The following is a 16667-nucleotide window of genomic DNA, read 5'->3' on the forward strand; positions in this document are numbered from 1 at the left end:
CAACGTTGGTATTATTTATACCTGAAAGGTGCCTTGTTTGACGTAAGTTTTTGGACATAAGACGTCAATAAAGATGTCACTAAGAACTGGTCGTTCTTACAGTGCTCATTAGAGTTCTATTACTAATCAAAACAAAGCAAGCGGGGCTTTCCCAGGTTGCTGGGGGTTTTATCTGTTGAAAGAACTTGGTGTGTTATGTAGGAATCTAAGGAAGTGGCTTCTGCTGTGTCATGTACTGTAATGAGCTGCAGAGACGAGTTACTGAAATATGGCTCTGATCGTTCATGCCATTATAGGGATACCTATTGATTATAGCCGTATAGGGGCATGAGGTCACAATATTGATAGGGGTCCTAGATAGAACACAACACCCACTCCACGAATTTATGTCCATCAAATTTACTAAAGACTAAAGCAATAAGATGCGTGTGTATTCCTACCCACCCCAAAATACATATTGCATTTGAAATGGCGTATTTGAAATACATGAAAATATAGGCACTGTACGTTTTTAAGCATAGTAATCATTCAAAAATTATTGCATATGAAATCAGTTGAACGATTTTGCGAAAAAATTACACATGAAATATCTCTAAATACAGAAAAGAAGGGCAAGACCATTTCCTCACATATAAATACAATTGCTGTGAATTGTGCTAGAGGCTAGAGACTCCCCCTGATGAAGTGCTATGCACAAAATGCATAGGTGATAATGCTCACGCTTTGCTAATGTTGAATCACGTTGGAACGTATATAATTGATGCAAGTTCATTCAAGACCAATTAATCATATGATGGACTATGATGATGATCTCTAAGGAATATGCTATACAAATAAAGCACAAATTTCTTGAATTACTCAGCGACTCAACTCATCTTTAATTACTGTATTTTCGCATCAAGACGCCACGAGTGTGCTCAGTGTTTGTTCTTACACGGAGTAAGGCTTTCCCTTTCCATTTCTCTACTGCACCTCATGGACTAGGAGGTGATCCCCCTGAGCACCTGAAAACAGTCTACAACCATTTTCAGTTTTTTGAAAATCTGGATAACAAAAGAGTGCAGCGGTATCCACATTCTTGTTAACGCTACTGATTATGACATTTATGGCCCAGTGGAAATGCTGAAATTTACACACCAGTTTAAGATTTCTCTAAGTGACTTTGTCTCATCCAGCACATTTTCTGATGATTGGGACTTTGAAAGTATTAATAATATGATGTCAGATCTAGAAATGTCAGCGAAATTCACAGAACATGACTACTTGGAAGGTTCATCAGATTATGAACAATTGTATTGTTTTAATCATTATGGTCACCACTATTTGCATAAATCTGCAAACCCTAGAAATGTTTTTACTTATAATCAATGGGAACATTGTCCAATGCCGCCAAAAGGCAGCTAGAAAACATTTTATGAAAAGTTTCCATACTTCTCAGGTTTTAATGTGACAAATCCAGAAACATTTTATTTCAAAAATGTAAATAAGAAAGGAATGAAAAACATGTTGACCAATACTAAACAAATCTATTCTGCAAACTGTTGTGCTCAGTTGTCTACATTAAGTTTTGAATTTTGAAAAGACAACATTGAGACAAAAACTATCTGGGGCACGAAAGACTGGCAGGTACAAGGTTTAGAAGCCTATTCAGAGCCTGCATCATCCCAGAACAAATAATGTTTTTGAATGACACTGTTCAACAAACATCTTGCCTTGGCTTAGTTAAGATAAAAGATTTAAACAAACCGTCCATACCAAAGCCCATACCTGACAGTAATAACACTGCAGATGAGGAGGTAGACATATCCCATATTTTAAAAAGACAACAGAACTAATCCTGATTGGAAAAAATGGTTAATCTGGCCCACAAACACTAATAACTGTCAAGACAGATTCCTGAACAAAACACATGGGTTCAAAACGAACAGGCCAGATCCAAGGTATTCCCAGAGACAACATCCAGGGATAGTAACAACATACAGTGTAGGAAAACTATGCCTTGAATGGCTACACAAATCCACACTTCCAGAAATTAAACAACACTTATCTTTACTTACAGAAGGCATTGATTTGCGAGACTTCTTACTTGGACCTCGCAAACAGTGTCAAAAACGTTTCATATATGCCGGTATATACTCTGCTTACAATGAAGCTTGGAAAATAACGCAAATGGAAACTGCAGAAAAAATACGAGAAATTGATCGTATTACTTTAGAGAAGACTCTCTCTGTAGTGGACAATGGGTTAACGACTTTGTCCTCCAGAATTTATTCTTTGGACAGCATTGTATCATCTGCGATTGATATATTAGAACAGGATTTGCTAATGTTACAACATGGCCAGTCCTAATTACGTTCTATAATACAGCTAGGCTGGAAGTTACAAAATCTCTGTTCAGGCTACGTGCCATTGTGTCTAATTAACACAACGTCATTATTTGCTGTATTCAACCTTACAGATAAACAAATCTCTTTGGCACAAAGAGGAGCAGACTATACGGTGCTGAGCATTGAAAAACTGGAACAATTACCATTGACAGTTTCCGAGACACCTGTCATTGAATGGATAATACATGGCACCATCACCATACCAGTGACGATTTTCCAGTTTCAATATTGCTTAAGACATATACCAGCAGGCCTGTATGAAAGGTTGGGTAAATGATACTTTAAGTCAACCTGGAATTTACCTTACACACACAGATGTTGGAGTGGGGGAAAGGAGGTATTTCTTAGTGGTAACAATTGCAAGAACTCACTAAGTGGTACACTATTGTGTCAAGGTATTAATTTACACAGATCCTGCGAAGGTTTCTCGAATTACTATTCTTGCCACCTGCGCGGTTCACCAGCAGCGATGATAGAACCAGTTTTCAGGCAGCTTTCCAATGGCAGCTACATTATGCTCAATGATCACAGCTGTTGTGGCATGTTGCCAGGAAGAGCGTATCTAGTTAGTGTGTCAGACAGGGTCACTTGTTGTATGCAAGTATTGTATCCGAAGAGAAGGAGAAGTGTGGCTCAATGGTTAGAGCGGCAGACCCTGATGCAGAGGTCTAGCCCGGGACAAGGGTTCAATCCCCTGCCTCGGCGGGTCTTGGGCTCAAAATTCCACGGACCTGATAATTCTCGCCTCAGTGCCTATTTCAATCATGGAGTGCAACTCTGGGCAATACCTTGCTTAATCTCCACAATGCCCCCCACAATGCTAAGGATGCCTGGCCTCCACCTTGGGGGTGCCCAGGAGTGGACGCCTCACAGGGAAAGCCAGGATGGGTTCCACAGAGGTATTCGTACAAGCGCCTTGAGACCCTTGCGGGTGAGTAGTGCGCTATACAAGTATCAATTTACAATTTACAAGAGCAAGACTGACAGGGAGACGGCGTTATGGCCTTCACTGAATATCTCTTTCATACGAATGGATACTTTAAGCAAAATGAAAGCCATTCTTTTGCAAAAAACGGTGCCACTGACCTCGTCCAGAGAAACGTATGATCTGCAAGTTGCAAGGACTTTTGCAGAGATATATGCATTATTATCAACAAACTGCCCTGTACATTTCGCAGAAATGTTGGGTCAAATCTTCAACATGTCCGATACCAGCTGCATCGCACATGTATTTAAGACATTTTTTTCGGGACTGTTAGCACCTTTTTAAGCAGTCCTCGGCATTTTTCCAAATTTCTTGCACTCTGTGTTCGGCGGCATGCCTCTCATTTTGGGACTCAGAGCAGGAATTCTATTTTTGTTACTTCTACTCCGATATGGCAAGTTCAGTCAACAGCAATACCCAGACTACCATGGAACAAGCCCTCCTAGCCATGTGGTATCGTGAGAGGATTACACAGATTCTTGGCTTGGCTCGTTTAAGAGATCTGAATACCACTTGGTGCCTTTCATTCAGACCAATCTGGCAAGATTGCATCTTACCTGTTCTACGATGCCTGCTTTGCGGAGAAGAATACGTGTTGGACGTTTGTCTCACACTTCCATCAGTACTGCCATCGGATTTCGACGCCTTGCTAGGTCCGGTAACGACTCATACATAGTGTTGTCCCCAACTGCTACCAATCCTGATGACGTCATTCACTGAGGTCTCACCAGTAGGTCTAACTGAGGGTGAGATACAAGGATCAACAGGCACACAGGTACCATCTGATATAAACATTGCTAACGCGGCACCTGGCGCTGACAGCGTTGCTTCTCATCTGCGCACATTTTATCTACTTGATGAAGTAGTTCCACTTTCATCTACTGTGGTAGACGATTTCTTTTCCAGCCAAGATGATTTAATTTTTTCTCCCGACAACGAGAATGTTTGAAATTAGCACACAGCGTTCCCTGAACTCTGAAATTCGGCCTTCATTTTTCAAAACAAGACTTCTAACTTTGGAACTCTATGCACCTCAACGATATAATTTTTTTTTCTCTACCAAAACACTGAACTTTTGTCACAAAGTAATCTGCTTAAAGTAGAACTATTCTTAGAGAACAAGAAATTCTTTTTGAATACTAATGACAATATTTGGCTTTTACCTCGAAACTGAAACAGTTTATATATTCTGCTATGGAATGGTCTCGATTTTTTTTTTTTTGTATTTAAGAGCCTTTCATATAAATGTAATTACATGATTCATTCAGTTTGCATTTCAGATATCATACTTTATGCTTAGAGTGATATCATTTCCTTAAATACATACTGTAGAAATGCTCATTTTTGGTGTGCAACCATTTCAAGTGCATTTTCATGTATTTTGGGGTGGGATTGTAAACACATGCATTCAATATGTTTAGTTGCTTACAAATTAGTGATGTTGAATATATTAAAGTGGAGTGGGTGTTGTATATGAATAAAGGACCCTAGTGTAATTTTACCGATTCATGCCCATATATAGGTATAAATCACCCTATCCTTATAAAGGCATAGAAATCATAACCATATTTAGACTTAGCCTATGCAATCCAAATACGGCATGACTACTTCCACTAATTTCGAGAATCCACAACGATTTCTTGGAGAAACCCGCCTTCAGCTGTCAGAACTTCCCCCTACTTGAATATTGATTTATCCAAGAACTCAAGGAGTTTTCAAGAAACTGAGGCTTTGATGACGTTATTATGTCCAACCTTACGTCAAACTCGGCACCTTCAAGGTATAAATCTGCCCACATTTGCCCAGACAAACACACAGTGGTTTGGAGCAGTTCGACTATCTACTTGCCCAACAACCTGTTGCAGCAAGTGCCGAGGGAAGCGGACCCTCCAGCTGACGCACTGAGAGAGACGCTGTCTTTTCTCTTGCCAAGAAATCCAGCTCCGGTGTTTCCAGGTTACCCTTGCGGGTTGCTGGGAAATTGAATACTGAGAGAGAGATACAAGACCTCCTTCATTCTTAACCAAGGTACGGAGCTGATTAGGCCCTTAGAGAATTCTTGGAATAGATTCTTGACAAAGAATACTAAACTTAAGCTACATCCCCCTTACTTCTTCCCTCGTACTAGACCTAGGTTAGGTACACCGGGGTAGGCGTATTCTAGAAGCACCAGTTGAGTACTTTTAGTCATTATTTATCACTGTATGTATTTTATCCATGTTTTGTATTTTATGGCTTAGAAACCATACATGCTTTTACAGTATTATTTCATAATGCACTTCATACTGTGCGCATTGTATTTTACAACCAGTATTACAATTGTAGCAGTACATTTCTTAAGCTTGAGAAAGAATACTGTTCAATAAATACCCTTTTATTGAAAACGCCTGTCTCTCTATTTCTCAGCACTTCTGGTGAAACGAAGCATGCACGATTGACTGAGTAACATAGCCATCTATTGTTCCAGCGACTCTAGAGATTGATTTCTTATTCTTGGGAAACAAAGTTGTCATGTTTATACGGTTGTCAGAAACTAATCCCTTCTTGTGAATTCGAGAAAGTTTCTAGGGGCCTATGAGCTAGCTGGCACTCACAATTAAGTTTAATATATTCAATAGAGACCTAGTCGACCTCGGTCCTACTTCTAAACTGTAGAATATGTTATTCCAGTGCGCAGAGCCTATTGGGAATATAGGAACTACACTACATTACTAGTAGACGCATGGCTGTCTGCTCAACTATCTCTCTGTCTTTGACAAAGATATTCCACCGTCGTAGACATTAGAATAAATAGCATCCGACACTAATGTTTGGGCATGGAAAGTGTGGACACTATTATTGTGTCGCAATAACAAGTGTTTGAGTGATACAACACTTACCAATTTCTTGGTTGGGTTTCCGGCACTCACTACCTTTGCCCCCAGCACAGCATTTTTCATTTTGTGGGCAGTCTTTGTCCTCATTGCATTTATTACACACGCTTTCTGATAGTTCATCCATCGGTATAAAGGGGCAAACACCAGGTTTCTCTGAAATGCAAAGAGCAGACCGTGCCTCATTGATTTGGTTATACAATAGGATTTTATTTGTACCCTTAAGTAGAAATTTGTTTTCTTCAGTTATCAGCACTGTCGATGCTACGCATTGAGACATGTTTCTGCATGTCCCGCAGTTCCTCCACTCCTTATTCTTCAGATTCTTCAGATCTTCACTCCTTACTATCACTTCCCTCTTTGCTCAGACAACCGCTTATCTGTGCGCTTTGTTGGTGAACACATCTCTCATATTCTCCTTAGCAGTGAAAGAGAAGATAGGCACTGAGACAGGCTATTTTTCCCAGCTGTTTATCTGTATTCTGTATGGATCTTCCTGTGCCCTTGTACCCTTTTAACAAGAGTGTATCACTCTGCAAATTATCTCTGTTCTATCTTTGAATGTTTCTATTTTATGTCACACTGGCTCCCTAGAACACTCACATGAGTGGAGGTTCCTAACAAGGTGGTCCTGGTCACCAGGGCTCATCAAGACCTGTTCCCTTGGGGTGAAACACAGGGCACAGCCCATCAGGTGGTCTAAGGGGCATTGTGGCATCACAATGGCGCCTTACCTTTCATCGATTTCACACAGGTCTGTCTGCAGCCCACACTGCAGCACTTTTCATCAGTCTTGCAGCCAGAGTCACGATTGCAGTCAGAGATGTATTTTGCATCACATAACATCGGTTTATATGCTGGGCAAAAGCCAGTGTGATCTGTAGCACAAAGACAGAGGAAAATCATGGACAAGAGCATGGAATATATCTCTACTAGTAAGGGTAAACACATTTTACGAACTCATATCCTACAGTGAAAGAGAAGTCAACATGTTTATAAACATCGCAATCCTTAACACACTAATAACAACAGCAGATGCAGGGAGGCACAGGCCATATGTGCCAGAACTGCGAAATGTGGCAAACTGACTCCAACAACCCATGCAACAGTGCACATAATGTGTACCAGCGACACTTCGTCTGGCAGAGCTGTAGCAGCAACACACTATATAGTTCATGATTTGTGTAAAATCACTATACACCTTGGCACACCAATAATGCAGCACATAGAGGGGGGCACACAAAGTATTTATCCGCACCATATATTCAGACCCACTGACCTCAACTGTACATACTGTATTCACACAGCACAATAGAATGCTAGTTACTTACACTACAAGTAAGACAACTGCTGCCAGGGCACACATGTAAAACACATTGCATATTAGTCTGTCCAGCATTGGTACTTTGAGCTTCCAGGCTGATTTGAAGTTTATGTTTTATGCCCAATATCTATTTGTTCACAGACCTGGGTATGTTTTTCCTCTCTCTCTCTACTGTTTATGTCAAATCTCTTAAGGTGATGCAAGGTTTTTTTTCGGATTGACTACCAAAGACCTCCTTTTCTTGCATAATGTGGAAACGCACTGTAGGTGTTTCTAGTGCCTTTGTGGGTGCAGCAGTGTGGTGAAGGTTCTCCCTGTCTTTACTTCTCCTAAGTCCCACTGTCGTCGAATTCTCCCATCTCTGGCTTGTGCTTGGACTTGTGTTGGCCAGTATTTCTAGCGCATGGCATTTGATTAGCATGTCCTTGTGCTTGTCCAATGAAGAGCGGTGGTTGGTCCCCGGGAGTGTTTTCCTGTGCACCCTGTAGTGCTTGCTGTGGTCCTGCTCTGAGACCCCAGGTGTTCTGCTTCCTTTCCATGGCTCACAGAGTTACAGATCTGCTGGGCATGGATGCTACTCCGGAGGGATGTCAGTGCACTGTGATAGCATCCCAGTCATCCTATGGAGGATGTGCCTACTTGGCATTTTAGTGCCTAGTCAGGGGGGTAGGGGGAAGGGAGCAGGGGTTGGCATAAAACACTTGGATCAATTTTCCCGCTTTCCATAGGTCTGGGTAGATGACGCTGTCAGGAGCTATTACCACTGAATGCAGTATCCTAAGTATTTATTGATGCTGTAGAAGGGGTATAGTGCTTTTTCCTACAGTCCCTTTATTGCCACTTAAAACCCTCAGAACCACATAGGCTGAGCCTCAGGTAAGTTTAGGCTTAAGCGCGCACAACGTCTGAGCCAATAATTAATATTGTCTTTTGAAGTTTCCCTGCAGGCGCTTCCTTGCTCGACAGTAGTCTTCCAGGAAATGACCAGTGTGATGTCGTCATTCCCTGCAGGAGCCAGGAATAGTATATCATTTACATAAGATCTATTTGAGATCCCCTAAGCATCAAAATTGTAGGCTGTGATTATCCTAGCAGTTTTGGCTAGAGCTGAAGCTGCCACCTTGTCATGCTCCACATTCCTGGATGAAGCCTGAATGTGTATGTATTTACCCTTCACCTTACAGCAGATTGAGGCCCCCATAGATCTTACTGTGTTACAGGCTTTGCCCTATTCCAGCTGCAGGTAACTAGAGGAGGCATCATTTAGTGTTTGGGAATGGTGTCTCTGTCATAACATAAGAGAAGGCGCGGGTGTTCTACGGATGAGCCTTAGCCCACTCTGCTGGTGGGAACCCATCACTTGAAGTCTATCAACCAATGAGCCACCGGGTCATGGTGAGGTCTTTCTACCCTATTGGGGCCAGGCAGACAGTCGATCATTGTCCATAACAGGGACTGCGATGTGCTATATGGCTGCCTAAGGCTGGTAGCTTGCATAATGGTCTGGGTGCTGTGGGCTATTGTTATTTTGTTCCGCAAAAGCACACTTCATCTTTGAGACACATTGATACTAACACAAATACAACACTCACCAAAAAGATTATCACTGTGTATCCTGGTATATTGACCTCAACAGCACATACAGAATAGTCAGTGTTTACAAATGTCAATAACCTACAATGCTCATTTAATTTACCGCTTTGTAAGGGAAGCTGATACCACCTGCCATATTAGATGATTCAGAGAACCAATAGTATTACCCTGGCAAGTACATAGGAACAGTAGCTCGTAACTACTTGTTCCAGAGCATAATAGAGTTGTACCCTTATGCTGGCACCAGTTGCAACCACAAAGTTGTTGGCTCATCCTCCGTGTTGGAGTTTACACATCAGCACCAACACTTTTCAGTTTAGTGCATGGACAACTGCACGTTCCAAATCTTTTCCTCTACAACCTACTCAACCACTCTCTCATCATCTTACCGGGTACCTACGGGCTCCATTCTAAGCCCACTGCTTTTCAATCTTTACGTCATGCCTTTAGCTGACATAGCGGAACTAGCTGATCTGACGCTCTTTACGTATGCCAACGACTCCCAGATCATCTACTCTCTTTCTAACACTGACACCTGTACTCCATCTCTCCTTCAGCAGGGCCTCGGTTAGATTGCAAAATAGATGAATAACAACTACCTCAAGCAGAAAGACGATAAAACCGAGGTTTTGATCCTGGGAAAGAGGAAAGATCTCTGGGGCCCTCTGCACTGGCCAGCTGAGATGGGTGCCCCCGCTACCCTCCAGCCATGCCTGCAATTTGGGCATAACCATCGATGACGCCTTGATAATGCACCTTCAAGCAACCAATGTTACTGCGGTTTGCTTTACCATCCTAAAATGGCTCAGGAAGATCATCTGGAGGCTGCCTACCTCTACACAAAAAACAGTAGTTCATGTCCTCATTACCTCATGGCTGGACTATGGTAATATTCTGTACCTGGGCTCTAACAAGGCTGTGATCCGTAGTCTACAGTAGGTACAGAACTCGGCAGTAAGATTTCTTTGCAGAGTTCCTAGAGCTTCATCCATCTCCGGGTTTCTCCGCGACTTACTTTAGCTCAGGGTGGAGAGCCGAATCAAGTTCAAAGCCCTGAGTTACATGTTTAAGATAAAAATTGGCACGGCACCTCAGTATTTGCAATCCCTTGTTTGCTCTTATGTTCCCACTCGTCTTTTGAGGTCGGCCACGCTTGGCAATTTCAAGGTGCCTAAGTTCAAACTCGCCAGGATGGGCGGTAGATCTTTCTCTTATCTTGGCCCAACCCTCCGGAATGCTCTTCCCCTTACTATCCACCAGGAAGCTGTCTACACCCGCTGTCGCAGAGCCCTTAAGACCTGGCTATTGACCAGTAACCACTCACTCCCACTCTAATTCTGCACCTAGTCTGCTATGGCGCCGGGAAATAAATAAAATAAATAGGTGCATATAGACTACACCCAGGAATGTCAATAAATAGCAGATAGACAAAATGTGTGGATGTGGCAATGGCCAACCTTGACCTAGGTTCTTAGTGACAGCTCTCATGCCATTTAGAAAGAGAGGGGGGAAGACAATGATTCTGCAGTGAACCCCTCACCATTTCAATCCCCACCGATGATCATACACTGCAGTGAGCCCCTTCCCATCTCGACCCCCACTGATGATCAGAGCGGTGTGGGTTTTACAGAGTGGCGTCTTCTTTGATACACTAGGTGGCCGTTCTGAAGTTGAAATGATAGGATGAGGTCAGCCGGAAGTCTGCATGTCTTGTGTGCAGCCCATGCATACCGATTAATAAGTCATCCTGTGCACATCTAGAAACATAGCCCGGCATAGGACAGCAGGCCTCCACTCCTCCTCACATGGAGCTAGGAAGAAGGTTTCTATGATGAGCCGCAAGCTCCTAAACTCCTCTGATCTGCTCTATTGCCATCACCCAGAAAGAATATCATGGCAATTAATTGTCCACAGAGGAGCTGGAGAGACTCCAACTTGTTAGTGCCAGAAATGGGTAGAGGCATTATTCCAACTCTTGATAAGCAAAGGAAGCTGCATCCAGCAAAGTGGATGGATCAATGTGCAAAACACTGCAATTAATCAACATCAAACAAATCCTGTTTCTACAAGTAATGATTCTACCGACTAGAAGGCAAAGGTGATCTGCATTCAGTAGGCCGGCAAACACCATGTGCAGGAGCAATACAGACCTTTGTAATTCATCACCACCCCTTCCACACCTTGCTTCTGCTGGTATTGTTGCAGTGCTGTGCTAGAACACATACAGCAGCTGGGGCCATATCTATTGATTTTACAGAGAGTTATCAGTAATATCAACAGCCGCCCCTGCAACCGTTGGCATGTGCTGCTACGGGTACCCAGTGATGGTCCATAAAGATGAACAGCATCACTAATGTCTTTTACTTTCTTTTCAAATTGGTCTGCTTGTCATTTGCTGGCAAGAGCCAAGTCGATCTCTGGCTAGTGACAAAACACTTTAACTAGCTGTTCACAAATAGAGACCGGCTAGAAGCCTCCTAGAGAAACCATTGGCCACCTTTAGGCTTATCTGTGCCAGCGATGTAATAGCTACTGAATGAATATTCAAAATTAAATATATTCAAGTGGTGACGTGGTTAACAATACCAGAGATGTTTTAACTGGTTACCATTAGAGATGAAACGTAGCCAATAAGTGTGGAAATGCACAGAACCCATGTATCTAGAAAATCAAAAATAACAAAAACGACTAGGACAAAAAAACATTAACACTGGGAACGGGAATTAGAAAAAGGCACCGTATGAACAGTGTATAAAATGTATACCAGAGGGCAAGTTAGAATCCTTGACCTGACGGGCAAGATTGAGGAGACAAACACCAGCATCGAGGGAGCCACATAGGCAAGGGGCCCTCAAGGATATGCTTACGTTCTGTGTGATGAACCTCTCTGACCTGATGCTGTGGTCCTGAGCACCAACTCACATCTGTTACTCTCAGTGTATTAGATAGAACCTGGAAACCTTTTGATGGGCCTGGGGAAGGGAAACTAGCTGGTTCCTGCACAATGTGTCATTGCACTATAGACCAAACTCTGACGTACAAAGGAGTCGTTCGCCAATGGCGTGAAGGTGAGGGGGCACAAAAACCAGCAAGAAAAGCTCTGCAGGAACATAAACACACACTGGAATGCAGGGGTCTTACAAAACTTTAAGGACACCAGCTGATAAAACATCTCCTGAGCTTCACTAGTAGATATTCAATCTCAAATTAGGAAACCGTTCAAAGGGGCAGATTTACAAGCCCCTTGCGTTATTTTGTGCCGCCATTGCCTCACTTTTTGTGATGCAGTGGCAGCGTAAAAATGCAGCCCATTTAAATCGCAATGTCTCTAGGGAGATGCGTCACGTTGTAAAGCCCTGCGTCACATTATTCCTGCGTCAGGTATAATGTATGCAGGGTGGGCGTTGCAATGCAAAAAAGCCTCGTAGAAGTGACGCAGTGAAATCTACCAGATTTTACTGCATCACTTCTAGGATGCCACTGCGTCAAAACCTTGCGCGTGCTTGAAGCAGGTGCAAGGAGTGACGCAGTGTAGTCAGAATAGGCCTAACATGCATTACTGGAGTTGCGTCATGCTTCTGACATAACTCCTGCAATGTGTGACTTTTGCACAAACAGATGCATCAGAATTTCTGACGCATCTGTCAATCCTTGCGCCATGGTGCAGCGTATTGTAAATATGGCGCATCCATGGTGAAGCAAAGGTGTCTCAGGGTGGCGCAGGGAAAGTGATGCGTCACTTTCTTGTAAATCTTCCCCAAAGTCTGCAGATTATGTCATGCAGCCTGTGAACAAAAACATGCTGTTCAATTAAAGTGGCTTAAGTGGAATATCTGTAGATTGCCATTGTCACAACTGGAAAAATGAATAAACTAAAGTGGAGATGTGTTGAGACATCATTGTGGTTGAACTTGTTGATCTGTAGTCAGATTCTCTCAGCCATGAAAACCTCTGAGCCATAGTGCTTGCTTACTGTAAAACCGCAATTACCAAAGTAATGGAAATATTAGAGGTTGGCTGCAACCAAGGAATGAGATGGTTTTTTTGCAAACTCAGTCCTGACCCCCATGAAGTAAGGATGTTGAGGATACTCTACCTTGCTCAGCATCTAGACATTTCTTCCCGCAGAGGTTGCAGCACTTCTTGCTCTTCGAACAGTGGACATCGCTCTGGCACATTGGGGGAGGCAGCGGGAGCTTGCACTTGGCCAATATGTTGGGGCAACTGCCCGGGTGATCTGTGTCTCAAACACATCACAAACATTGTTACCATTATGAATCAGAAACACAGCCCCTCTAAGGCATCAGTTGAGCCAAGATCACAAAATAATAAGTAATTGGCATTATTAAATATCATTAGAAATGTTTTGATTCATTTCATAACATTCCACAGTGCAGGTGTATAAAATAACAGGCTATTGTTACACATATCTTAACATGTTATATATTGTATCACTTTTCTACAACTCCTCAGATACATAGATATTAAAGAAAGAATATTGATTTTACACTGATAGAGTTTGTCAGGAAGAGAGTGCTAGGCATCTCCTACTCTCCTTCAGGAACTATCATCCTCAGGTTGAGAACAATACTTCCATTGGAAAGGGGTGATCTTAAGTGCTGCATTTTAAGACTAGCATAAAACAAAGTATATATTAATAAAACAAGTCATTCATCTCCAGCCCTTTTACCTCCATCTTCTCTTTTAAAAACAATGCCATTAGTGAACTTAGAGGCAGGTCAAGTCCTAGGTGCACACTATGGGGTCCATTAGGATGGCGGGCGGACACCCTAACGGAGATCGGGACCGCCCGCCATAAGGGCGGGGGTCCCGTTGTGGGTATTAGGATGTGCCCGCCACAGTGGCTGGCTTATCCCATATGTTTTACATTGTGGCCGGCGGTGCTCTCTGCACCGCCCGCCACAATGCAAAACATAAGTTGCAGCATTCAGACATGCAAAGCGGCAGGCACCGCGCGGTGCCTGCCGCTTAGCATATGTACATGTGGGGGGGTACCATAGGTACCCCCATGTGCCCCCCAACAGTGGCGCCAACCTGGGGGCCCTGCAGGGGGCCCCCGCAGCAATCCCCGCATGCCTTTCCGTGGCGGCAGGCCCACACATTTTGCCATTGTAATATGGCTGGCGGTGTCCATTGGACACCGCCACCATATACATACGCGGCGGTAAAGTGGCGGACGGTGTTTCCGTTCGCCGCTGTCCCCTCCGCCATCCTAATATGGCGTAGGGGTAAACGAGAGTGGTTGTCGGGCGGATTGCCTCCGCCAGGGTCGCGGGGGCCACCACCACCCTGGCGGAGGCAATCCGCCCGATATCCTAATTGAGCCCTATATGTGGTGGAGATCCGTATACATGTGATGACGCAAAGTCATCATTTATTTGTGCTTAATAAAATGTTAACTTGCCACCATGCCTAACCATCACTTATGTATGCCATGAGTTAGTTCAAGAGTCGCTGTTTTCTCATTAAAAAGTATTTTCTGTTGTGTGAAGGTCATGTTTGTTACAATTAATTGTCCGGACAATGATTCCCAGTGGCTTGACATGATGGGAGGTAGAGAAGGTGACTCCTCCTTTGAAAGATATTGTGAAGGCAGCAATGATGGAAGAATCTGGCTTGTGTTACCAGTGAGTAAGAGGCTGACAACTAGTACATCGGCAACACAGATTTGTATTGGTTCTTACTCAATGAGAAGCTGTGAATTGTATGTTTAACTGCATGGAACTGGTTTTAGATGGAGAGACCTGCCCCTGTCTACCTTTGCAGTTCGACGGCTCTCGAGACCCAAATAAATCTATATTTCTGCTCCCAGACTGACTTACTTTCTAGATCAAGTATATTTCTCCTTTTGAAGTTTTGAACTTTCACTTGGATCAATGCTATATTTGTTGACGCTAGCTGCTTCAAAAGTTTTTGCTTCTCAACAACCTTAGTTTTGTAATAGGGTGTTACCTTCTGGGTACATAATTTTATCTCACTTTGCATTTGCCGTCTTTGATAACATCTATGTGCATTTGCTGAATTAAATTGCCTGGATTATAGTCATACATTCTGTATTCAGGGGACTTATTTATGTTTAATTGATTCGATTGAGGTTGTAACTTTAGTAATTTAATAATAGAAATTCATGGTTTGCAAAACTACCCTTCTCTTTCTTTGCTGTGGGGAAAGCTTTGCTTCACTGTCTTTGATATAGGGTTAAATGTATGATCTTGGCCTCCGTTTTAGATAAAAGTTCATTCCAGTGGACATAGCAGGTATTCAAGTTTGTTTCAAATTTGCAAGGGTAAACATCCATCTTTAACTCTTGTTCGAGCAACTTTATAGTCTATTCAATCAAGCACAAGATATTTTTGTACAACTCACACCCTGAGCTCACATATCGAAGGCGTTCTCATTGGAAATAATGCAGAAAAAAGAAGTCTTGTTAAATTAAATACTTGCCAAGGGTCACCTCATTTTGGGAAGCAGGGAGAAGCCTGCTTTAAAATATTACCCTTCACCACAACCCTTTTTTTCCTACATCTGCCTGCCTTACTTACTATTCACTCTTTATCTTTGTTTGGAAAGATTCCTCTCAGGACTGTCGGCTTCCCCTCCAACTGAACTATACAATTGTTTTAAAAACCTACAACCCTTTTAAAACAGAGGACTTCAACCTCCTACTTAAGGTTTAAAGAATTTCATGTTAGCTTTCGGCCACTAGTAGTAGTCTTGTCTTAGTCGTATTTTACTTTATTTTGCTCTTTTCTTCCCTTTTAGCTATGTCTAAATCAAAAACGTTGAACAACCCACCAGTTTTGGCTACACTTGATAATTACCTGGTGAAGGTGGTCAGTAAATGTAATATTGACAGGCGATTGTGCTTGGGGTTAGGAAGTCCGCCCTTGTCACCTACCCCACTACTCACATCAGCCCCATCAGCTCCGGGTGACAGCAATGGCCTTAATAATCCCGATGCTACCGATAAGGAAATCACAGAACAACCTCGATATAGTGTTCCCAGAGTGGTCAGGGCCTGTAGAAAAGTCCAAACCAAACGAGGGGGAACTCGTAACACAAAAAGAAGAGCAGTTACGCCTCCTAGAAATATTATTGAGGAGGGAGAGTCTGTGGTTAAAGATGGCGCAGTTACCCTGGATATTGGGCAATTTAACCTCTTGGTAAGCGCCATTGACTCTAAGATAGAAGGGATTATTAAACCCCTGGTGGCTAAACTCGACCAGCTTTCTGATGAGGTGATAAGGCTAGGGGGCCTTTTGAATACCCATATGGCTTCAGTTAGAGGTACTAAGACCCAAGCTGAGAGCAATGTTGCCAGTGTTAGCAAAGCCTCTGCGAGTAGTTCCAAGGCTCCAGTTGAGAGCATCAGCAGTAATGTCAGTATAGCTGCTGGACAAGAGGGTGGACCATGCGTCAATAAGATAGCTACGCAGAGTCCTCCTTCTGTGGCCTGTTTGGACAAGCAAGTCGTAAAAATAGAT

General features: G+C 42.9%; 1 protein-coding gene across 1 annotated transcript in view; it reads right to left on the bottom strand.

The window, feature by feature from the left end:
• Positions 1-16667, bottom strand: part of LOC147709682 (uncharacterized) — a 435760-nt gene that overhangs the window by 343832 nt on the left and 75261 nt on the right. The window contains exons 6-8 of the mRNA XM_086926069.1: positions 13259-13405; positions 6980-7123; positions 6252-6401 (exon numbers count right to left, since the gene is read on the bottom strand). Of these exons, the coding sequence (XP_086782195.1) occupies positions 6252-6401; positions 6980-7123; positions 13259-13405 (441 nt within the window). The remainder of the gene's footprint in view (positions 1-6251; positions 6402-6979; positions 7124-13258; positions 13406-16667) is intronic.

Source organism: Lissotriton vulgaris, chromosome 6, assembly GCF_964263255.1.
Source record: "Lissotriton vulgaris chromosome 6, aLisVul1.2, whole genome shotgun sequence".
In the NCBI taxonomy this organism is placed as follows: domain Eukaryota; kingdom Metazoa; phylum Chordata; class Amphibia; order Caudata; family Salamandridae; genus Lissotriton; species Lissotriton vulgaris.